The 22669-nt window shown below is 48.4% G+C and overlaps 1 protein-coding gene across 1 annotated transcript in view; it reads left to right on the forward strand.

Annotated features, from left to right (window-relative positions):
* RAB10 (RAB10, member RAS oncogene family) overlaps positions 1-18083 on the forward strand; it is a 28867-nt gene extending 10784 nt beyond the window's left edge. The window contains exons 2-6 of the mRNA XM_028725303.2: positions 9264-9324; positions 11085-11223; positions 13219-13308; positions 14629-14730; positions 15580-18083. Coding sequence (XP_028581136.1) covers positions 9264-9324; positions 11085-11223; positions 13219-13308; positions 14629-14730; positions 15580-15663 — 476 coding nt within the window. The 3' untranslated portion in view covers positions 15664-18083. The remainder of the gene's footprint in view (positions 1-9263; positions 9325-11084; positions 11224-13218; positions 13309-14628; positions 14731-15579) is intronic.
* Positions 18084-22669: the final 4586 nt, after the last annotated feature.

The following is a 22669-nucleotide window of genomic DNA, read 5'->3' on the forward strand; positions in this document are numbered from 1 at the left end:
ACTTTATTGGAAGGAGAAAAATAATAATTTTCTTAATAACAATTTGAACAATTTATTTAACTAAAACAATAACATTGTAGCATATGTATCCATGTTTGTTAACTGATGTGGTTAAACAATTTTAAAAAAGAAACTTATACTGAGTTTTAGCACACATGAAAAACTTAAAACAAATCCTTATTTCCTGATGGACTTTGAACTATAATGTAACTTAAATAGAAAACTATATTTAGAAAGGTTTTTCTTCCAAAAGCATTTTATTTTAACAACCCGATTTAAATTTTTAAAAATCTGATTTAAATTTTAAAAAATCCTATTAATATTAGGATTAGGATTAGGGTTCTTATTATTATCATCATTGATTTTTATCTACCCTAAAGCAAATTGTGGGTTGTTGTTGTTTTAAAAAAAAATTCCAGAAAGTTTTAACTGTCGCAGAAAAATGGAGCACTGGAGAAATTTCCCACCCTCCCCTGCAGTTATTCCTGTGTCCTGAGAGCTGCTCCTAAGTGTGCCATCAGCACAGTGCCAGGAGTTTGAATGTGAAGCTTTGGTCAGAGGGCTCTGGGTGGTTATTGCCCAGCGCTGGGGTGGCTTCTTAGGGATTTTGCTAAAGCTGGGAAGCCTGGAGGCCTCTCCTGTACCAACCCTGATTGGGCGTGCATTTAATGGCCAGTGATAAGTAACTCTTATTGATTTTAGAAACCGGGTTTATAGATTTATGCAAGTGGTTACTTTGAACCTCTGGCAGCAACAGTCTAGATTGCTGGCGGTAGTGAATGTGGCAGTGGACTTGGAAGCAGCTATTTTTACAGTAAGCGTGCATAGAATCAATGTAGAAACTCTTTTTTTTATTTTACTTTGATTAATGCTCATGCTTCTTCGATGGACCCTGGGAGGAGAAAGAGATCTTGCCAAAGGTATCACATCCGTTAAGTCTCTCATGTTTAATTGTTTAAGGATAGTTTAATGTTTATCCTCCGTTTGGATTGATTCGCTAACATTGAGGTTTCTGTTGTGGAGTTCTTCCGAGACAACGTGGGAAGGTATCTTCCTCTTGGCTGATTCTGTAAAGGGACATAGATGGGAGAATTCCAGTTTGAATCAGTTCTTCAAGTTGGGCGTCATCTGAATCGGGCATTGAGGCAGCTTCTCCTGGAGGCAAATCTTGTTGCAGTTATTCTAGATGGGAGCTGTTTACTATGTTAGACCCGAAGTGAATGATAAGCGGGGCATTGTTTCAGCTGTGAATATTCTGTGCGGCTCGCAGTGTGTTTGGATTCATGTTGAGGTCTTGTTTTTTAGAGCTTGTTTCTGGAATGTTGTGACTCTGTGGAATGTTGTGATGCTGGGTGGACTAGATGACCCTAGGAGTCCCTTCCACTCTACAATTCCAATTTTATTTCCATGATCCCCCCCCCCGCCCATTATTCACTGAAGTGGGTAGAATAAAGTTAGATCAGCCTCCCCACTTGTCCAGCGTTTGTACATGAGTGTGCAAATTGCCCCTTTTAAATTAGCCGGATCAAAAGCTGCTGCAGGGTTTTAAATTCTTTGGATCCTTTTTTAAAAAACTCCCAAATGACTGGGGACCCTGGGGAAAGGAGCTGGATCCAGGATTTGGGTTAGCCACCCCTGCCTTAGGTTAGTAATTTTTGCCCTCTTGGGGTAGAAGGCCATGTTTTGTCTATGATTCATCTTTCAGAACACTTCCTTTTTAATAGCACATATTTTGGTTTTGCTGACACATATATGAGGGTAGACTGACCAGTCTTGCATGGGCTCTTGTTTTTCCTGCCTGGAATCTTCACAGCTCCCAGGGTCTAGCTTCTCAAAGCCAGAGTACCTGCTGAAGTCCCTTTAGGAGAACTAAAACGCTGAGCCAGTGGTCTCGTGGCAGAACACATTCTGTCTTCTACCACACTTGGCCTAAACTGCCTCTTCAACATAGTTTGGAGCAACTGCACATAACATTGGCTGTCCAGACATGAGAATGACTCTGTTCTGTTCTGTTCAGAGTAAAGAATGAGTAAATGCCTTCCTGAGAAGACGTCCTTGTATCTGTTAGGCGTGGTTTGCGGTGTTCAAATAAACTTGTGCATCGCCCCAGAGCAGTGCTATAATTTGTGCTGTTTCAGTGGTGCCACGTAACAGTTCCGAAGATGGCATCTCAGTGGAGCTGATCTGCGTCTCTCTCTCTCTAGTCTGTACCATTGTTCTGCCTTAGGTTAGAGCTGGCCGGTTCTGCTTTTCCCCCAGGCCAGAATGCTTGGATCAGGGCTGCCAGCTAGCCTTCTTTTCAGTCCTAAGAGTCAGAGGCAGAAGAAGGAGTTAAAACTACAGGTAGGAACAGCCGGTTCCCTCTTGAACCATGCTTGAGAAACTGTGAAGGTGGGAGAAGAGTTTTAGGTCTGCTAAATACTTGCCAGCTTTCATGCTACTGGTGGTGTTGTAAGTATATTTAGTTTACATATTTCATTGGAAGCTATTTGGTGACATGTCAGTTGGACAGCACTGGAATCCCTTGTTGCCTTGCACCCAGTCCTGCAAATCTCTCTTCTATATCTTTCTTGTGAATGCATAGTGGCCCTGCTCTTTCTGCTAGGAAGAGCATAAGAAGAGCTTACTCCTGGATCAGGCCAGTGCCCCTTCTAGTCCAGCATCCTGTTCTCACAGTGGCCAGCCAGATGCCTCTTCTGGGAAACCTTCAAGGAGGATATAAGTACCGCAGCAGCACTCTGCCCACTGGCAATTCCCAGCAGTTGGTTTTCAGTAGCGTTCAGCCAGCCTTCTGGGCTTGGGTGTGGTTCAGAACAGATATGCTAGGTGTGGCATATGCAACTAAATACACATTGGATGACTCCAATTAACTCATACTTGTACTAGACCCGTTGAAATCAACAAGCTTAACTTCCTAAGTCCATTGGTTGTGTTGGGGTCTATTCTGAGTATCACTAATGTTGGATATCACTCAATAACTTCCCTTGCTAGCATCTAGATGGAAAAATCTGCAGAAACCTACTTATCCTATATCTGTGGCTGTCTCTGTGCATAATTTAGAGAAGATGAGTGTTTTCTAAGATGTCACGTCTGAGACGGTTGCATTGTCCCCAGTACCAGCTAGTTAGAGGATCATTATTCCATTAGGTGCTTCCTCCAGCTTTTTCTTCTTCTTGGTACTGAAAAGCATCTGGTGACTGGCCTATCTTCTTCAGGTAGTAGCTGTGCGTGAGGCCTTAGTAATAAAGGTGACCCTTCTGCTCTTGTAGAAATACCTGTTCAGCAAAGCCAGTGTGGCCTAGTGCAGTGTTTCCCAACCTTTTTTGGGCAAAGGCACACTTGTTTCATGAAAAAAATCTCGAGGCACACCACCATTACAGCCCCGTGACGTCAGCGCGCAGCGTCACGCCGGGAGGGACGCACGAAAGTGTAAGATTCAATTTTTCCCCCTCCCCCTTGCCTTCCTTCTGTGCCAACCGCCAAAAAGCCAAGAATCGCGGGACCGCCGGCGGAGGGGGGGAGGGCGAGCGGAGGCAGCGGCGAGCCCCGTTCCTCCCCATCCGCCCCATTCCGTGCAAGGAGCGCGAACAGGTGTGAGAAGGGGGTCAAACCTGCGGGTCGGCGCCGGGGAACCTCCAAGCTTTGGGGGTGGGGGGGGAGGAGGCAGCAAAGCGAGGCAGGAAGGAGAGCGCGGCTTGGCGAAGTACTCGGCGGCGAAGGCCAGCAGGTCCGGCGGCCGGTGCCGCAGCACCTCCACCGTGTAGCCCTGCAGCAGCTCAGTCAGACCCGGCGGGATCTCGATGCTCATCTTGTAGCCGAGGCGCGCGGGAGACTCAACGGACGGGCCCGGGAGAGAGAGAGAGACACGACGGAGAGAGAGCGGGAGTCCCTGCTCGCCGTCGCCACCGCTACAACTACTGTGGCGGTTGGTCGTGGTCGTCGCAGGAAGCGGCGGAGAGCGCCACAGAGAGAGAAGCAAGGGAGGGCGGGGAGTGGGCGGGAACACGCTTCATGCGTCACAATAACGGACAAGAGGCGCTTGAGGGATAGATTAGGACATAATTTGACTTTTACAAAAAAAAAAAAAATCTTTCGAATTTTCCCCACGGCACACCAGGCAACATCTCGCGGCACACTAGTGTGCCGCGGAACAGTGGTTGGGAAACACTGGCCTAGTGGTTAGAGCAGGGGGTTGGCAGCCTAAGGCCCATGGGCCACAAGTGGCACACGAGGGTTGTTTTACTGGCCCACAAGCCGAGCCGCCCGCTCGGCAAGTCCCCAAGTGCTGTGCTAAACCGGCGCGGGGACTCTCTTTCACGGTGCTGGAAATCACGTCTGCACAGACGCCAGAAATCGTGGGTGCGCCATCCGGCCCACGGAGGGGGCTCCGCGGCAGTGAACCGGCCCAGGCAAGGTATGCCTTACCGACCCCTGGGTTAGAGTGTAGAAAAGTAATTAAGTTGTCCAGCAAAAACATCTGCAGTTTTCAAGTCTGGAGGGAGGGAAACGTTTGGGAACCAGTGCTCGAGTTTCTGGTAGCTCAACCCTGCAGTCTCCCCCTCCACACAATAGAGCAGGCACAACAAAAAATCCGCCAAGTTGGAGGACAGAAGTAATCTAATTTTACTTAGGTGCTGTGAAGAAGACTGCAGAAACAAAAAGAATGCAATGCCAATCCCTAGCTGAGTTGTCTCCAGATTTTATGCAGACATAGGGCTGGGGAAAGTGGGCACTCCCCACTGCCCCCCAAAAATCACCTTTATGTTTGCTGGCAAAACTAGTGAAGGTTGGTTGTGACACTGTTGCTACTGTGTTTGTAGAAAGAGAAATGAGGGTCACGTGAGGTGGTGCTTGAGGCTTTGGAGACATTCATTAAGGCTGGAACTGGAAGGAACTTGTGTTAGGCGTCCTTTATTCTATAGGTGTGAGATGCTGTGAGGAAGAGCAATAAGTTGCTGTTGTTCTGCAGAGATTACTGGCAACTAAGGAGTGTCGCTCCTGTTCAGGGTTCCAGCAGCCAGATGGTCCCTTTCAGGGAACTCCATTCCTTCCCTCTGTTTTCTTCCTGCCTTCTCTACCACCTCTCAGGTGGGCCACCAGCAGGCTCTGTTCTTGGGAATTCCCCCTTAGTATTCCTTCTGAATATTTGTTTTTGTGGTGCTATAAGCGCCAGGGTTGCCGTGAGTCTCCTGCTGGCCCCCTCTTGTGCACAAGGACCGGCACAGAAATGTTGCTATGCATCCTTACTTCCTAGCCTGGCTGCCTCATTGACACACAGTGTGTGCATGTGCACACTTCCTGCTCTCCTAACCACAGTGCAGAATCCCTTGAATTGTGCATGAGCTGCTCCTGAACGTCATGTAGTGATTCATATTTTCTGAAACCCTGTAAGTTTGATTGAGACTTGAGACGAAGTTGGTCTTGGTTTGGAGCAGGGGTGAGTGAGCGTATTGGAATGGCAGTTCAGCTTGTGACTGCCTGCTCTGGATTTCCAACTCCTAAGAGACTGCGATCTGCTGACAGAATAAAAAACTGGCAGTGATCTACTGCTTGGGGTGGGGGTTCAGGGAAAAGTTGTTGAGTTTTTTTAGGGAGGAAAGTCTTGGTTTTTTATGGGTTCAGGCCAAAGATGCTGAGCTTTTTGGGGAGAGAAACAGGGAAAGTTGCTCACCAAAATACAAACAATCAGCCTCAGAGAGAAAACTCCGTCTTCTGTTCTATAAATCATGCAAGAATGGAGGGTGGGGCGAGGGGGCATGATGATGATGATGATGATGATGATAATTTGTTATTTATTCCCTGCCCATCTGGCTGGGTTTCCCCAGCCACTCTGGGTGGCTTCCAACAGAACACTAAAATACAATAACCTATTAAACATTAAAAGCTTCCCTAAACTGGGCTGCCTTCAGATGCCGTCTAAAAGTCTGGTAGTTGCTGTTCTCTTTGACATCTGGTGGGAGGGCGTTCCACAGGGCAGGTGCCACCACCGAGAAGGCCCTCTGCCTGGTTCCCTGTAACTTGGCTTCTCGCAGCGAGGGAACCACCAGAAGGCCCTTGGCGCTGGACTTCAGTGTCCGGGTAGAATGATGGGGGTGGAGACGCTCCTTCAGATATACTGGACCGAGGCCGTTTAGGGCTTTAAAGGTCAGCACCAACACTGTGAGTTGTGCTTGGAAACGAACTGGGAGCCAATGTAGGGCTTTCAAGACCAGTGTTATGTGGTCTCGGCGTCCGCTCCCAATCACCAGTCTAGCTGCCACATTCTGGATTAGTTGTAGTTTCTGGGTCACCTTCAAAGGTAGCCCTACATAGAGCGCATTGCAGTAGTCCAAGCAAGAGATAATCAGAGCATGCACCACTCTGGTGAGAAAGTCTGCAGGCAGGGAGGGCCTCATCCTGCGTACCAGGTGAAGCTGGTAAACAGCTGCCCTGGACACAGAATTAACCTGCGCCTCCATGGACAGCTGTGAGTCCAGAATGACTCCCAGGCTGTGCACCTGCTCCTTCAGGGACACAGTTACCCCATTCAGGACCAGGGAGTCCTCCACACACGCCCACCTCCTGTCCTCCCTAGAACAGTACTTCTGTCTTGTCAGGATTCAACCTCAATCTGTTAGCCGCCATCCATCCTCCAACCGGCTCCAGGCACTTACACAGGACCTTCACCGCCTTCACTGGGCAGGGCAGGATGCTCTTTTGCCCCTGATAAGGAAAGGGAGCCAGCGATCAACCGTTATCTACCAAAACCTCCTGGGGATCTACCAGTAGATCACGATTGACCTGTTGGACATCCTTGGTTTAGGTCATAGAATCTTAGAGCTGGAAGGGAGCCTGAGGGTCCTTTAGTCCAACCCCCTACAATCCAGGAATCTCAACTCAAGCATCCATGACAGGTGTCCATCCTACCTGTGTCCCAGTGATGCTGTTTCACTTCCAGTGTTCAGTTTGTTGCTTGCAATAGAGGTGGAGGAACTCCCTTCTTGCTCCAAGAAAGAAAGAAAAAACAACCACCTCTGGTTCCTCCTTCCACCAGCAGTTGCTTGGCTGCAACAACAGCTGCTTCATCAAGTTGCAGCAGAGGGAAGATGGGACGCTCAGTTGCTGCATCAGCTCAATATTTTTCCACTCCTGCTCCTCCTCTCCTTGAACTCTGCTTTGCTTCCTCTGGTTATTGCAAGGACTGTGTGGACATCGTGCCCCAGTTGCCCTTTCCCTCCAGCCTTCCCAGCACCCTGTTCCTTTTGTCATCACACCCTTTAGGTTGCAAGGCTGAAGGCAGGGGCTGTCTTGACTCATCTCTGTAAGCCACTTGGGGCTCCGGAACACTTGGCTGTGTGAAAGCCCTCCAGATAAGATCACGGATGAAATCAATGGGAAACATAGACTTAATTCAAATTCAACTTAAAATTGTTTCCATGACGTGTATTTCATATTAACCTCAGCAAACATGTCTGAAGTTGTGAAACATTTCCTAGAGGATATGTTAACTGTCTCCACTTAAAAGCTTACATTTGGGCGGGGCATAAATAATAAATTATTATTATTATTATATGTAAAAGGTATCTTCACATGCTGGACTTCCCATATTGAGAAGGCCCTGGACTTGTTTTCCATAGTATGAAAGTTTGTTCGCCTTGGTGTTGCTTCTGCTGCTGCTCCAAGATCATGTTTCAGTTCATTAAGATTTCACAATATTTTATCTTTTCCCAGTAACTGCTGTGCTCATTTGAGTGTAGCTTTGACATTTGCTCGTAGTGCTCTCAGATTTTGAGAAGGTTCAAGTTTTGGTTTAAGACCAATGTGGGCATTTTTCTAACAGAAAGCTTTTGCAAAATCTTGTGTAATTCTGGATTGTAAGAAGGGTACTGTGGGAGAGCTGAAGCAAGCATAACTATAGCGCTCCTGATTTAGGTTCGTCTCTCATGATGCCACATGTTGATTGATGAATGCCAGGCCCTTAATCCTGGTACCTGACTGGGATGTAGCTGCTGCATCCCACACCCTTGCGAGCGGAACATATACGTTCCTTTTGAACACATATAATTATTGATTGTTATCATTATTAAACCACCCTTTTATAGAAGTTCTCAAACAGCATATGCACAAATCTTTTTGTGGGTGCTTTGCAAGTCTATTTGGACAGCAGACAGATTGTCAGTTAACATTACAGTGCTGCGCTTAAATGGAAATATGAATTGCATGAGAAATTGGTGACTTCCTTTGTTTACCATTTTTAAAAAGTTAATATTGATGAAACTTTAAGATAATCCCAGAGAGGCAGGGGACCAGGATGAATGAGATTGACCTCAAATTGAAAATACTAAAATAGGACAAACTTTTTGTTTCCTCTTCTCATTTCCAACCTTTTGTTCTGAACCTGCAAAGCAGCTTACAGCAAATTAAATACGCCCACCTATAATGAACATAATAACAGAGCAGAAGCTGTGAAAACTTTCAGATTAACTCTCAACAAACGATACAGAAGAAAGTCAGCATAATCAGAAAATTAGGAAAAGTCAGCCATGAATCAGAACCCCAAAGACTCTAAAAAGAAGAGCCTTCTGCTCTTCCTCAGAAGGACTACAGTTCAGGTGCATAGGCCTTAGCTTCGGACCCTGGTGTTACCTGGGCTGCCTGTGGCCCTGTTTACACATGTTCAGAAACTCACGTCTTACAGAAGTATTCACAGAGGGAGAGCCTTTATGTCCTTTCCCAGCCCCAGGGTGGGTCACATAATAAATAAAAAATGCATACGTAACTGTCAGGTCGCATAAACTAACATTTGCAACAGAGCACCTTAACTGTCTGTTTGACAGCACAGCAAAGAATACAGACCACAGCTCCTCATATGCCTTATGAAAAGCCTGGGTGAAGAGACCTCACCTACTCTTTAATCCGGAAGTTGCCGTGTGCTATAGGTGTTATTGAACTGCACTTACGCACAGCTTAATGACTTGGAGGAATCTGCAAAAAGACAACTCAGTTTCAGTAATAACTTGGAATAAACTACAGGCACTAGTGAAATCGCTTTGTAGCTTGAAGCACCAAATGCCATGTTAGCAGGAATGGCCAGGAGATTGGCTAAAATGTAAGGCTATTTGTAGGCTATATGGACTGGTGATTTGTGGCAGGTATAGAAGCAAGGTGTCAAGATTTCCCATGGTGGGGGTTGGGGGGTTTGATGGTGGATTTGCCATAACTGCACTTTTCAGTATAGTTTTTCTGGGCATGTCATGACTTCTGTTGTTTCTTTTATATTTTAGGGATAGATTTCAAGATCAAAACAGTTGAATTGCAAGGAAAGAAGATCAAACTGCAGATATGGTAAGTGGCACATCAGAATTTGTGGGGGGGGGGGTTATGTTGATGCGAAAAAGGGGGGGTGAGATGCTTTGGCAATGTCAAGAAGTGCTCTCTGACTCTCATGGCTACAGTGAAAAGGGTCGATTAGCCAGACAGTATGTAACATAAATAACATTCAGTATGTGCCCTGTGACTAATTGAGGAAGACAACACAATGAGAAGAGATCAGCCACAGCAGGGAGAGAGAGACCTGCAAACAGGACTGGGGGAAAGCTGAGTGATCTTGCAACTAAGGCATTTGCAGGCAATTCTTCTGCAGCCCCAAAGTCTGCCTCTGACCTAAACAGATAAACATTTGATGCAGCCTACTTGCATCCTGTCCACGGTCAGGTTTATACATAAGCACCTGCCTGGTCATCATAGGCGAGTCAGTGGTCTGAAGGACGGAGGTTAAAGCACTCTGTTCTCCCTCCACACCTGGCCTAGAAATGCCTTGGGTTGCTCGAGGAGAGACGGCCCCAGAGGTAAGCCAGCACAGGTGGGCACAGCGGACCTGCCGTTAGGAATTCCCATGGCTGTGCTTGCCAGGTTTCCTACGAAGCATTACAGTTGGGTGATGAGATTCTGCCGTGGTGAGTGGGGGCCTTTATTGTCATGCCGTCTGGTGAAGGTGTCTATTGGGCAGAGGGCGGTGGGGAAGTACAGTGGTGCCTCACAAGACGAAAAGAACCCGTTCCGCAATTCTTTTCTTCTAGCGGTTTTTTCGTCTTGCGAAGCAACCCCATTGGCGGCTAAGCGGATTAGCGCTATTAGCGATTTAGCGCTATTAGCGGCTTAGCGGGCTTAGCGGCTAAGCTGTTAAAAGGCTATTAACAGCCGCTTTGAAAAGGGGGGGGGGAGCGGGGAAAAAATGGTGAGACTCGCAAGACGTTTTCGTCTTGCGAAGCAAGCCCATAGGGAACTTCGTCTTGCGAAGCAGCTCAAAAAACAAAAAACCCTTTCGTCTAGCGGGTTTTCCGTCTTGCGAGGCATTCGTCTTGCGGGGCACCACTGTATCCTGTGTGGACTCAAATGGTAATGAGGGCTAGGGCTGGTTTTCGAGATCCCGATATATCACCAGCTAAACATCGCAATATACTGATACAGTGGTACCTCAGGTTGCGAACAGGATCTGTTCCGGAGCCCCGCTCGCAACCTGAACGGAACGCAACCCGCGTCTGCGCGGGTCGCGATCCGCCGCTTCTGTGCATGCATGTGACGTCATTTTGTGCATCTGTGCATGCGTGAGCGGCGAAATCTGGAAGTAACCCTTTCCAGTACTTCCGGGGCGCCGCGGGATGCAACCTGAAAACGCGCAACCTGAAGCGGACGTAACAAGCGGTATGACTGTATATCACAGTGTCTGAAATAAAGGATGGAGCTATGTCAAGGCATTGGCTGGTTTCACGGTTTCCCCCACATTGTGGTGTTTGCAGAGCGTGTGCACACACACCATATATTGCCAGGTCAAAAATCATGAAACCAGTATCACAATATGGACTTGAAACCGGTTTTGAATAATATATCGCCCAGCCCTAACACATATCATGATTTGTGATATATTGCCAGTTGAAACATCACGAAACGGGTATCATGAATCTGATATTGCTTCTCCAAAGGGGAGCCACCGGGGGTCTTCAAGGGCAGTAGAGCATCGAGTGCTGAAGGCCCTTTGTGGCCCCCTTCTGTGCTTCCCCCTTGAAGCTTGGCAGTGCTGCATGTTTCTCTGCTTCTCTCCACAGGGACACAGCAGGGCAGGAACGGTTTCACACCATCACCACCTCCTACTACCGAGGTGCCATGGGAATCATGCTAGTGTATGACATCACCAATGCCAAAAGCTTTGAAAACATCAGCAAATGGCTCAGAAACATTGATGAGGTGAGTCGTGGGGGGGGGGGGACCTTAATGCTGCCCATTTCGAGAGCTCTGTGTGTTTGTGTGGGGGGCAAAAAGTCGCCCTCGGGAGAGCAGGGCAGGGTAGGTTTGCCTCAACAGAAAGTGCTTATGTTAAGAATGCAAGGAAAGCCTGCTGAAAGTGGAGCACGACCCTCCTGCCTAGTAGCCTCCGATAGCCTCCATGAAATTGTCTAATCCTCCTGTGAAGTACCATGCAGCCCTCCCTCAGCACAGACAGGGCTGGCTTGTTTCCTGATACGCAGAATCAGCCCAGTGAGGCAAGATTTGATGCCTCACTTGGCCCCCCTCTCTGGAAGCAGCCTCCCATTCAGATCTGGGAGTTGGCACCTGAAGGCCTCCTTCCCCTTCATTGGATTCATGGCCTAGGACCCTCGTACCTACGGGACCGCCTCTCCCAGTATGCCCCACGGAGAGCCTCAAGGTCCATAAATAGCAACACCCTAGAGGTCCCGGGCCCTAAGGAAGTCAGATTAGCCTCCACCAGAGCCAGGGCCTTCTCAACACTGGCTCCGGCCTGGTGGAACGCTCTGTCTCACGAGACCAGGGTCCTGCGGGATCTGATTTCTTTCCACAGGGCCTGTAAGACAGAGTTGTTCCGCCTGGCCTTTGGCTTGGAATCAATTTACGGTAATCCCCTTCCCCTCTTTCCTTTCCCCTTCTGTGATGGAACTCCTATTTGGGGACTTCCCTGGCTTTTTTTCTGGCCCACATAGGACCAGTCTGGATAGTTGGCCTTGGTGAAGATTTGACGTTTTCATCCCCAAAAAGTTTTTGATTTGAGTTTCTACTGAAATGAGGCTGCATCTTAATGTTGTACTTAATTTTGTTTTTAAGTTGTATTTCAATCGTTTTTATACCTGGTGTTAGCCAGCCTGAGCCCGGTCTTGGCTGGGGAGGACGGGGTATAAATAAAATTAATTAATTTATTATTATTATTATTATTATTATTATTATTATTATTATTATTATTTATTGGGCACATCAGAGCATGAGCTTGAGAGGTAGGGCCGAGGGGGTCAGGGAAATGGACTTCTGGGCTACTGTCTAGCATTGTAACAAATAAACTCTTTTTTTATGCTGTTTTGATAAAGTGAACCACCTTGAGTAGACTGTCCTCAGAAAGGTAGCAGGGAAATTATTTTAGAAACAAAGCACTAAATGGAGCAAACGGACATAAAATAGCAGTGTTTTCTCTCCCAATTTTCAAGACATTGGCCTTCTTAAATAGTACATTTATTCTTATTACTATTCATACCAATAAATGGATTGGTCACTGTCCATTATTGCTGCATTGCAGGGGGTTGGACTACAGCTCTGCAATTCTTTTATTCTGTGTTACAACCATTTGAAGCAGATGACGTCCACAGGAGTAGGGTGGGTCCTCCATCTCAGGTGTCAAGGGCCAGGGGATAGAGGGTGCATCTTCAGCATTCGCCAAAATCTCCCCAGGGAAGGTGCCAGATGCATCTCTGTGAAGAGGGAGATGCCACAAAGAAGACACTTTGCCAACCCAGCTTCTGAGGGTTCGGTAACTGCTTGACCTTAACACCCAAGAGGGTCTGTGGGAATGGATACAGTCTCCCAGATATTTGGGGCGTAAGCCTTCGGGGGCTTTGGACACTAATGGTAGCACCTTGAATTGGGCCAGCTGTTTTAGAACAGGCTATGAGTTCTAAAGGTGACCCCAGCCAGCGCTTTGACCACTGCGCTTCGGACCCGTTGAAGTTTCTGATCCGTCCTCAAGGGCAGCCCCACGTAGCGCGCATGCAGTAATCTAATATGGAAGCCGAATCACACAACAGCCCATCATTTATGATTGCATGGTTCTCCCAGGTACTGTTCTGTGTGACAGGCCACTCACGATGGCGTAGCTAGGTCAGCCTTGCTTTCTGGAGGGAGTAGGAGCAATGCAGGGAAGAAGAACTTACGGTGCTCTTCTCTGGTTCCGCCCTCTAGCATGCCAACGAAGATGTGGAGAGGATGCTGCTAGGTAACAAGTGTGACATGGATGACAAGAGGGTGGTGCCCAAAGCAAAAGGCGAACAGGTGAGTGGCAGTTCCGCTGGACTCTGCAGGTGGCAAAGAGTGGGCCGAAGAGGAGACCCCTGGGCTTGGAGTCACCTATGGGCAGCTGTCACCAGGTGGTCTGCCTTCAGGACACAGATTTCCACAGGCCCAGGCCACCTACCCTATTTTTTGCTGCATAAGATGCACTTCCCTCCTAAAAAGTAAGGGGAAATGTGTGTGCGCCTTATGGAGCGAATGCAGGTGGGAGGCTCTGCTCAGTGCTCCCTTTAAAGTGCCGCACGGAGCGTGTGTGCAGCTCTTGGGGGCTTTTCCGCAAGGTGGGAGAAGGGACTGACGGGCTGCCCTCTGTCCCTTCCGCCACCTCCCGGAAAAGCCAGCAAGAGCCGCTGCCAGGCTCTGCTCAGCACTCCCTTGTAAGGGCTCCCTTTTGTCCCTCATCCCACTTTGCTGGGAAGCCAGCAGAACAAGAGGCGCTGTGCAGCTGTCGCTCTTGCTCTGCTGGCTTCTCAGCGAAGCGGGAGGAGGGACGGAAGGTTTAAAGCAAGAAAAGCGAGAGCCGCTTACATGCTCTGCGCAGAATATATTTTTTTCTTGCTTTCTCCCTCTAAAAACTAGGTGCATCTTATGGTCAGGTGCGTCTTATGAAGCGAAAAATACGGTACCTTATGTTGCAAAACCCGTTAGCATTTGTTACCCTGAGCTGTCCTTTCGTTACGCCCAAACACACAGGCCAGTCTTTGAAAAGCTTTGTGAACATTCCTGTCTGTCTCCTCTTCCCCACCCCTTCAAAGCATAGTATCCCCGGCTTCCGGAGGGAGCTCAGGGTTACCCCAAGTGGTCATGGGTTGCCTGCGGACCTACATTTTGTCCCACAGGCTAGGGCTGTGAGTCACCTTAAGTGAACTAGCCCAGTCTTATAAGTTGAGCATCCTGTTCTCCTAGGGGCCACCTGAGTGTCCTCTCCGCACATCCTCACGGTGGTTCGATATTGGCTCAGAGACGGAGCTCCTTTGCTGGATTAGTTTTGTGTCTTTCTAAATTTTAGCAGGCAGAGCAACCCAGGCTGGAACAGGCCTCTGCTCACCACAGTGAGCTCACTTGAGCATCTAGCAGACATGCCATATGTATCAAATGTTTTATGTTCTTGCATGTAAACCTCTTTGGGAACATTCCTGTCCTGCCTTGTAATTTTTTTATTGCTGAGGTTGAAGGATCTCTTCTCACTGCTGTGGGTGTGTTTGGGCAGCAGGACAGAGGCAGCCGCCCATTTCTGATACGCAGCAGTGAAGCATTTGCCATCCTCACAGGTTTGTTTGTTTGTTTCTCCTTTTTTCCTAGATTGCAAGGGAGCACGGTATTAGGTTTTTTGAAACTAGCGCAAAAGCAAATATTAACATTGAGAAGGCATTCCTCACGTTAGCAGAAGACATTCTTCGAAAGGTAACTGCGGGCTTGGTTGCTGGGCGGGAGGGGAGCTGAACAGGACAATGGGAACTGGACTGAGAGCCATTGAGGCTCAGTGGCACAAATGGGCCCCCCAATTTGTGCTTCCCCTTCCCTCCTCCCCAACTTTTGCCTAGAGCTGCAATATCTTGAGCCTGGATAGCTCATTGGATTCAAGTGTGGTAGTGCCCAGATAGCAAGTTCAGTCCCCGTAAGAGACAGCTACATATTCCTGCATTGCAGTGGGGAGGACTAGATGATCCTCAGAGTCCCTTCCAATTCTGTGATTCCTTTCCCCAGGTATAATAGCCTGCGGGGTTGCTGGGAGAGGGGAGGGGAGGGGCACAATCCAGAGTCGCTATAGAAATCTGTGTGTGGCTGAATACCATGCATGTAGGAGCAGGAAAGCAAGGAAGAGCTGCTTCATTACAAGTCAGGCTCCTGGTCCATTGAGACCAGTACTGTCTGCCCTGACTGGCAGCAGTGGCTCTCCAGGGTTTCAGGTGTGGCCTCTGATGGGCTTACCTGGAGATGCTGCTGGCTGCACCTGGGACCTTCGCTCTGCCAGGGAGCCATGACCCTTCCTAGGCCCATAACGTAACGTGCCCTGAGAACAAGCTCGTTGCCCATTAAGAGTTTCCCTAAACTTGGGGTCTCCAGATGCTTTTGGGCTACAATTCCTATCATCCCTGACCACTGGCCTTGCTAGCTAGGGGTGATGGAAGTTGTAGTCTGAAAGAGTTTGGGAAACCTTCATTTGAACCCTGGTCGCTGTCCTGTTGATGTTCACTGGCTGAAGGAGCATTGCAATTCTGACTTAACCCCTGTCTTGCCGCTTTGTTGCAGACCCCTGTAAAAGAGCCCAACAGTGAAAATGTAGATATCAGCAGTGGAGGTGGCGTGACGGGATGGAAGAGCAAGTGCTGCTGAACGTGCTCCCTCCTCGCCAAGCGCCATCTTCCTCCTCCTCCTCCTCTTCTTCTTCTTGCTGTGGAATAAACCACTTTGCCCATTTTTAACCTTAAAAAAAAATTTTTTTTTTTGTTCCTCATCTTAACATGGCTCCACTCTTCCTTTGTTCTTCTGTTTCGGGAGAACTCGCTGACGATAATTTTTCTGGAAACTGTATTAAAATCATGTCTGACTCTTCTTTTCTTTTAATGTACCAGCTCAACTCGGCGTCACATCCTGGTTGTATTATAGCCCAGTCTTAACATTAAAACTTAGAGCAAATCATTTCAGCTCCAGTCTGCAAATTGTACAAGAATAAAACTTAGCATTAACAGTTTATTTTGTACAGCAGTGGGGTTTTGTTAATGAATTCTGTGCTTAAGTCACCATATTTGCATCGGCAAAAAAGAAATCCATTCGCCTTGAGTATGTAAATGGGGTTTTATTATTTTGTCCTGTGCCTTATGTGGAAAGGAACTTTGGTTCTCCCCCTCCCCCTTTTTTCCTTCTTCCCCTCTTCCTGCTCTGACGGAAGCGGGACAGGAGAGTTGCGCCCCCCCCCCCACTTGACTCCGCCACGTTTAAACTATCAAACTCTCCTGCAATGACTTTACTGTGATTGATGTAGTGAATTGAGGACAAGGGGGTTAGAGCAAGAGATTCCAGTCTGCTTGGGGTCTCCTTCTTCCCTGGGGAGGGAAAGGGGGGGCTTTAAATGCTGACCAGTTCCTGCTGCCATTTTCTTTCTCTCTACCAATTTCCTCCTTGTTTCCTTTCTCTCTCTTTTTTGCTTGCATGCCGGTTTTATTTTTATTTTTTTTATTTTATGGTGTGATGTGTTTAAGAGACGGCAACACAGTACGTTTGCCAAATTTAATTCGAAGCACTGATCACGGGTTCTAGCTTTCTGAGGTAAAACGTGAAGTATCTACTAACCTTTGTCTAGCAAACGTCAGGCCCGCTACTATCCCCCCCCCTCCCTCCTGCGTAGTTATTGGGGTTTATGGTAATAATGGAAGAATTAATTGCATGCACTAGTTTCCTAAGGAGGATGGTGATGATGATGATGTGGCTGTTGTTGATCTTTATGTATGACTCTGCCAGGCGGTTCACGAATCCACAGCCCTCGACACAGAATTGGTTCTCTTTGCTGCTCCAGGCAGCTGACTCGGTAGCCTAGTACATATTTAAGGCGGGTGGGGGTGGGGGTGGGGGAAAGAGGGCAGGTGAGTCGAATGGTCGCACCCCTAGGATGCTCTCCTTCTGTGTTTGAGTTCTTCACAATAAAAAACATCCCTTGTTTACAACCCTGGGCAATTGTAAATTCTTTCAACGGGTGCGGAAGGACGGCGAGCAAACGCAGCACCTCCTCTCTTCCTTTTTTCCCCTTTTGCACGAGCAAACGGGCGCAGGCTCTGCTTTTGGGTTCCCCTCGGGGGCAGGACTTGCATTTCCAGTTTGCTGCCTTGCCTCTCACTCCGGCTCTGCTGCAGAGATGTCGACGGGGCGCCCGCCTTGAGAGCGTGGAGGGGGGGGGTGTCCTTTGCTTCGGGCAGAGCCGGGGTCGGGACGAGAGCTGGTTTCTCTTGAGGTGCGTGCTGAGCGGGGTGCCTTACTGGGACTGCCTTCTCCCCACCGCCAAGCCTGCCTGCAAACCCACCGCAGGAGGGGGCTCTTGCAGCACAGTCTCTCCTGCGCCCCCCTCTCCCCCCAACCCAGGTGTGCTCCAGAGGTTGGCTTGAGGATGAACTTGTTGCCCTTGTTTTTAGGAAACTTCCTCTACTAATTAAATCAGCTGGTGATGCTGATTTTAATTTTTAATCAAAACCACACACTCACAGACACACGAAAAGTGTTTGGAACTCTTGCCTTGCTCTGGTGTCACCTGCGTAGGAACTGTCCTTTCTCATTCTCTCTCTCTCGCTCGCTTTCTCTCCTGTGTTGAGCAGTCTGTCTCTTCCCGTGCTTGTTAACCTCTCCCAGCTGAGTGGCTGTTGAAGCAAAGGCAAAATAACTGGGTGACTTGAGGGGACAAAAAAAACAAAAAACCAGTGCCGTTTTTTGTTCCTTGCGTAATGGTGTTACTGATTAGTGTTGTAAATAGAAAATGGCTGGCTACCTTTTCAGAGCTGCACTTTCTAACGTTACCAAGAGAGAGAAAAAAGGGAATGTGGAGTCTGCATCGAAATCCTTTTTTGTATAACCTTTGTTTAAAAACGTGCGCTTTTTTTATTTGCTTCCTGGGCCTGGCCCTCCTGTATGAGTCTCTTTGAGATCCTTTGTAAAAGCTGTGTTCATTAAGCACCAAGCAGTTAAAAAACAAAACAGTCCACTCTCTGGTACTACTAGCTAAAAATTCATATTCTACTTAACAAGTTAAATAAACTGAAATATTTCTAGCTGGTCTATTTCTATTCATGTTGACAAATGTGATGTGGGTTTTGTATGTTTTCAGAGTATTTCCTGTAACAGCAGAAGGGCCCCCTCCCTCCTGGCTGGGAGTGTGGAACCCCTTTTGGCCGCCCCTTTTGCCAGGGGCACCTCTGCACCTCTCACTGCCCAGCCATGCCTTGGAAGGCTGCAGCTTCTTCCCACGATCCAGGTGAAGCAGCCCTTCCCCAACCTTGCGCCCTCCAGGGCCCCCCCCAGCAGTTTGCTCTGAGGGTGGTGCTTTGCAGTGTCTTCTCTGCGGCCAAGCACTCCCCTTAGTGATGGCAACACCTGGTCGCACTCCATCCATGGAGCTTTGTCCCAGAAGCTGAATCCAATCCACAGAGCCACCAGAATCTGGGCTTTGCGGGGAGATGGCTGGATCGCTTGCCTTTCCTCAAAGTGGCACTGCGCAGTTCTCTTCCTCCCCGTTTAATCCTCACAACAACCCTGTGGGGCAGGTTAGCCTGGCAAGCTGCCTGGCTCAAGGTCGCCCAGCGAGCTTCATGGCTGAGCAGATATTTGAACCCTGTCCTCTCAGGCCCCAGTCCAAGACTAACCACTACAGTGTACTGACTCTTTGTTCTCTCTGCCTTGCAGCTGGTGGGTCGTTCCCCCTTCCTCCTTCTGCTGGTGAAGCTCTTGTGGCTTGATGGGCAGGAGCAGCAGGTCTGCTGATGGAACAGGGACCACAAGGCCAGCACCATCACTGGCCTGTGAGGCTCCATCAAGGCCATGCTAGCATCTTCTGCCCTCCTCCTCCTGGTTCCTGGCATCTTGCTCGGCTTGCCTCCCTGGCTTATGGGACCCTCTTCCCCTGGCCCACTTCTATTTAGTCACTTTTACAGATCGGCCTCAGAGTCCCCCGTGCAGGACAAGAACAGGAGATGGCAGCTGGCACTCCTGCATCTGGCAAACAACAGGACCTCCCAGTAGTCCCAGTGCTGCACCAAAATCCTCTGCTTGGCTGGGGAACGCAGCTACTGGGACTACTTTCATTGAGAAATGCGCAAATAAGCTATGCGCTGACACTGCATACAGAAAAATGTTTAAAAAAACCAAAATCATATTGCTTACATCTGTGGTTTCCAAACTTTGGGCAGCTGCTCCTTTGGTTTCATAAACTCATCCTCGGTGCCCCCTACAACAACAATGGATTGCACATTTATTCAAAATTCAGTTAAAACTATTTAGTTTAATTCAGCCAAATGGACAGACTTTTCCAGTGATGGCAGCCTTTCAAAATCCAAGAGTCACTGACACCTCCAGCACCCCCTGCCTCCTGCTTTCCTCTTAGAAAGCCCCCCTAGGTAATCCCTTTGCCTGCCCCCCCCCCGAAGCACTGCCCCCACTTTGAGAACCCCTGGCCTACACAGCAAACTTTTTGACTTTATAACTGGTCTCCCTACTCTATATGCTTCCTTGAAGCTTCCAGTAGGCTTTGGATAAATTAAGTTGAGCAGCCTACTTTTGTCACCCACTCAATCTTGTTAAGTGTTTTAGGGGCTGATTTCCAACATCTCCCATTCGCAGTGTGAAGGTATGTCATTAACTGGGTATTTGTACCTGGGGGTGAGGTTTTCAATGTAAAATCGGTAACTCTAGTTCTAAAGGAAGCAGCTGGAATGTTTCAGGATTTTGCAGCCTCTCTCCAGGCACAGTTCCAGCCCTGCTGGGAATACCAGCAAGATAAAATCCATTTACCTTCCTGTTGTGCCTGATCCCATTTTCTCATCCAGCACACACCTGTCCACACCTGTCACCTTCCGTGCAACAGCATTTACAACATTGTTCATACCTGCACTACTGATGTTTCCGTGGAAAGGTTGGAAGAGGCACCTCCGCGTGAGACTTCCGGTTAGCAAATGGTTTTTGACCTATTTGAGGCATTCTGGATTAATTGTAGTTTCCGGATCACTTTCAAAGGTAGCCCCACATAGAGCACATGGCAGTAGTCCAAGCGGGAGATAACCAGAGCATGCACCACTCTGGCGAGACAGTCCGTGGGCAGGGAGGGTCTCATCCTTCGTACCACATGGAGCTGGGAGACAGCTGCCCTGGACACAGAACTGACCTGTGCCTCCATGGACAGCTGTGAGTCCAAAATGACTTCCAGGCTGCACACTTGGTCCTTTGGGGGCACAGTTGCCCCATTCAGGACCAGGAAGTCCCCCACACCTGATGGCTCCTTGTCTCCCTAAAACCGTTATTCTGTCTTGTCAGGAATCAGGATTCAACCTCAATCCATTAACTGCCATCTATCCTCCATCTCCAGACACTCACACAGGACGTTCACCTCCCTCGCTGGTTCCGATTCAAATGAGAGGTTTAAACCATGAAGGTTTAACAGGCAGGGAGTTCCAAAGTGTAGGTGCTGCCACAATAAACTACTGAGCTTACAGATGTGGGATGAGTATTATGTGGTGCCTGTAGTTGTGCCCATTCCACTGATCAAAGCGGTCGAGTGGGCACATTTGGGATAAGGGGATCTCATAAGTAAACTGGTCCTAAGTTGTTACGGGCTTTATATGCTAACAGCAACACTTTGAACCTGGCTCGGTTGCAAATTGGCAGCCAGTGCAGGTGTTCTATGCTGACACAGCCTCTCAGCAATGCTGCCACACTCTGCACTACCTGCAGCTTCTGGATCAAGCACGAGGGAGGCCCTGCATAGAGCGCATTGCAGCAATCTTAAATGCAGTAGCAATCTGAAACAAGCTGCCTTGTGCCCCATGACTCCCAGCTTGGCTGTGCTGCTGGATTCCTTCCGCTCCCTCTAATGGTCTGGCCCTCATGGGCTTTTTCACTCTGGGATTGACCACTGTGAACAGCGCTACAGGGATAAAGAATTGTCCTTGCTTTCTGCAGAATCTCAGTCCGACAGTAGAGGGTGCTCCTCTTCCATTAATCACAAGGCAAATGTTTGCAAAAGTACTTCGGCTTTACATGGGCTTCTGCTGAAAAGTGAACAGCTTGCAGTTCTAACTGTGGCCTTAAAAGTACTACATGCGTTCACTCCCCCAAACACTAAAAGAGTAGAGAGGGAATGAATGGGAGCAGCAGTATCACTCAATCTAGCTGGAAGAGGGCAGAAATGTGTGCATTTCATTCTTAAAACGCACCTTAGATTACATTTTACTTGCCTCCAGCATGGTTTTGATGTGGGAGATCACATCTCCCTCTTTGCAGGGCCAAAGTGGTGGTTAAAAAAACAAGATGGGGGCACTTGGTTAAGCATTTAACAACCTCAATAGTCCACATTTAATGAGCCCCAAGTGACTCCCCCAAGTTTGTAGAGGTAAGGCATATATGCATGTTTACTGGGGGGGGGGGGGGGCTGACTCCCATGTAAGCACCCATAGGATTGCAGCTGGGCTTGTTCTTGATGCCTCTGCAAGGCAGAGTCTTTTTCATTCCTATGGGACTTGTGGAGTAAATGGGGCGGGAGGATGGACTGCATTTCTTTTGTGTTTTTTCTCCCCTCAAATGGCATCTGCGCACAGCAAACCTCTCCACTCAGACCTTGTTCAATAAAAGCATTAATTACAACCCCCCCCCCCAAAAAAAACAGCTTGCCCAGCCACACACCAACTATCTGCTGGAAATGCCACCAGCCCACCACTCACGTCTGCAGATGGGCTAATGCACACCGTACATGCTCAGAGGCACCCTTGCGCTGCTCTAGGGTGACCCAGTTCTGTGACACATCTTTGTTTATAACCTGTTTGGTTGCAATTTTGCTTTGAAGAATGCAATAATTCATCCTCCCAACAGAGAATTGCTTTTCTTGACATAACGGAGGGGAGGGGAACACGTCAAAATATACACAGAAAGAAGACCTATCTAATGAAGAACAGCAGAGTTAATGTGACTTTTCTCCTGTGTAAGTTCCTGCCTCAGCCTTTCCTCCTTCGCTGGTTGACACGGGAGGCGTTCTGCCATGTGGTCTGTGTAAAAAACTGAGGTTGGAAGGAGCAGGCTCAAGAGGAAGGGGTGTTCCTCAGATGCTTCAGGTTCTGCAAAGCTGCTCCTGCTGTCTTGCAAAATGTTTCCCTAGGCCTGTGTCTAGAAGAGGGTGACTATCCCAGCTCCCCAAAATACCACTGCTGGGGCAGGGTTACTACGGAAGCCTGTTTTCTGATAGCAAGAAACTGAGAGGGGAGAAAAAGGATCATACAATAAAGCTGGAACAAATATTAATCAGATAACTTTATGTGGGTTTTAAGAGGCAGAAGCCACAGGATTTAAGCTTCTTAAGGGCACAGAACTCTGCCTCAAAGGAAAGGTTCCAGTGTAGCAAGGAGAGTATCAGACATGACCTGGAAGAGACCAGGGTTGGAAGAGACCTGGAATGGCCACTCGGCCATCATGGAGCTCACTGGGTGGCAGTGGCGTAGCGTGGGTTGTCAGCACCCGGGGCAAGGCAAGTAATTTGCGCCCCCTAACACGTGGATTTGCGCCACCTAACCTGTGGATTTGCCCTAACCCCAGATGTTGCGCCCGGTGCGGCCGGCCCCCCCTGCACCCCCCACGCTACGCCACTGCTGGGTGGCCT

Source organism: Podarcis muralis, chromosome 3 (genome assembly GCF_964188315.1).
Source record: "Podarcis muralis chromosome 3, rPodMur119.hap1.1, whole genome shotgun sequence".
In the NCBI taxonomy this organism is placed as follows: Eukaryota; Metazoa; Chordata; class Lepidosauria; order Squamata; family Lacertidae; genus Podarcis; species Podarcis muralis.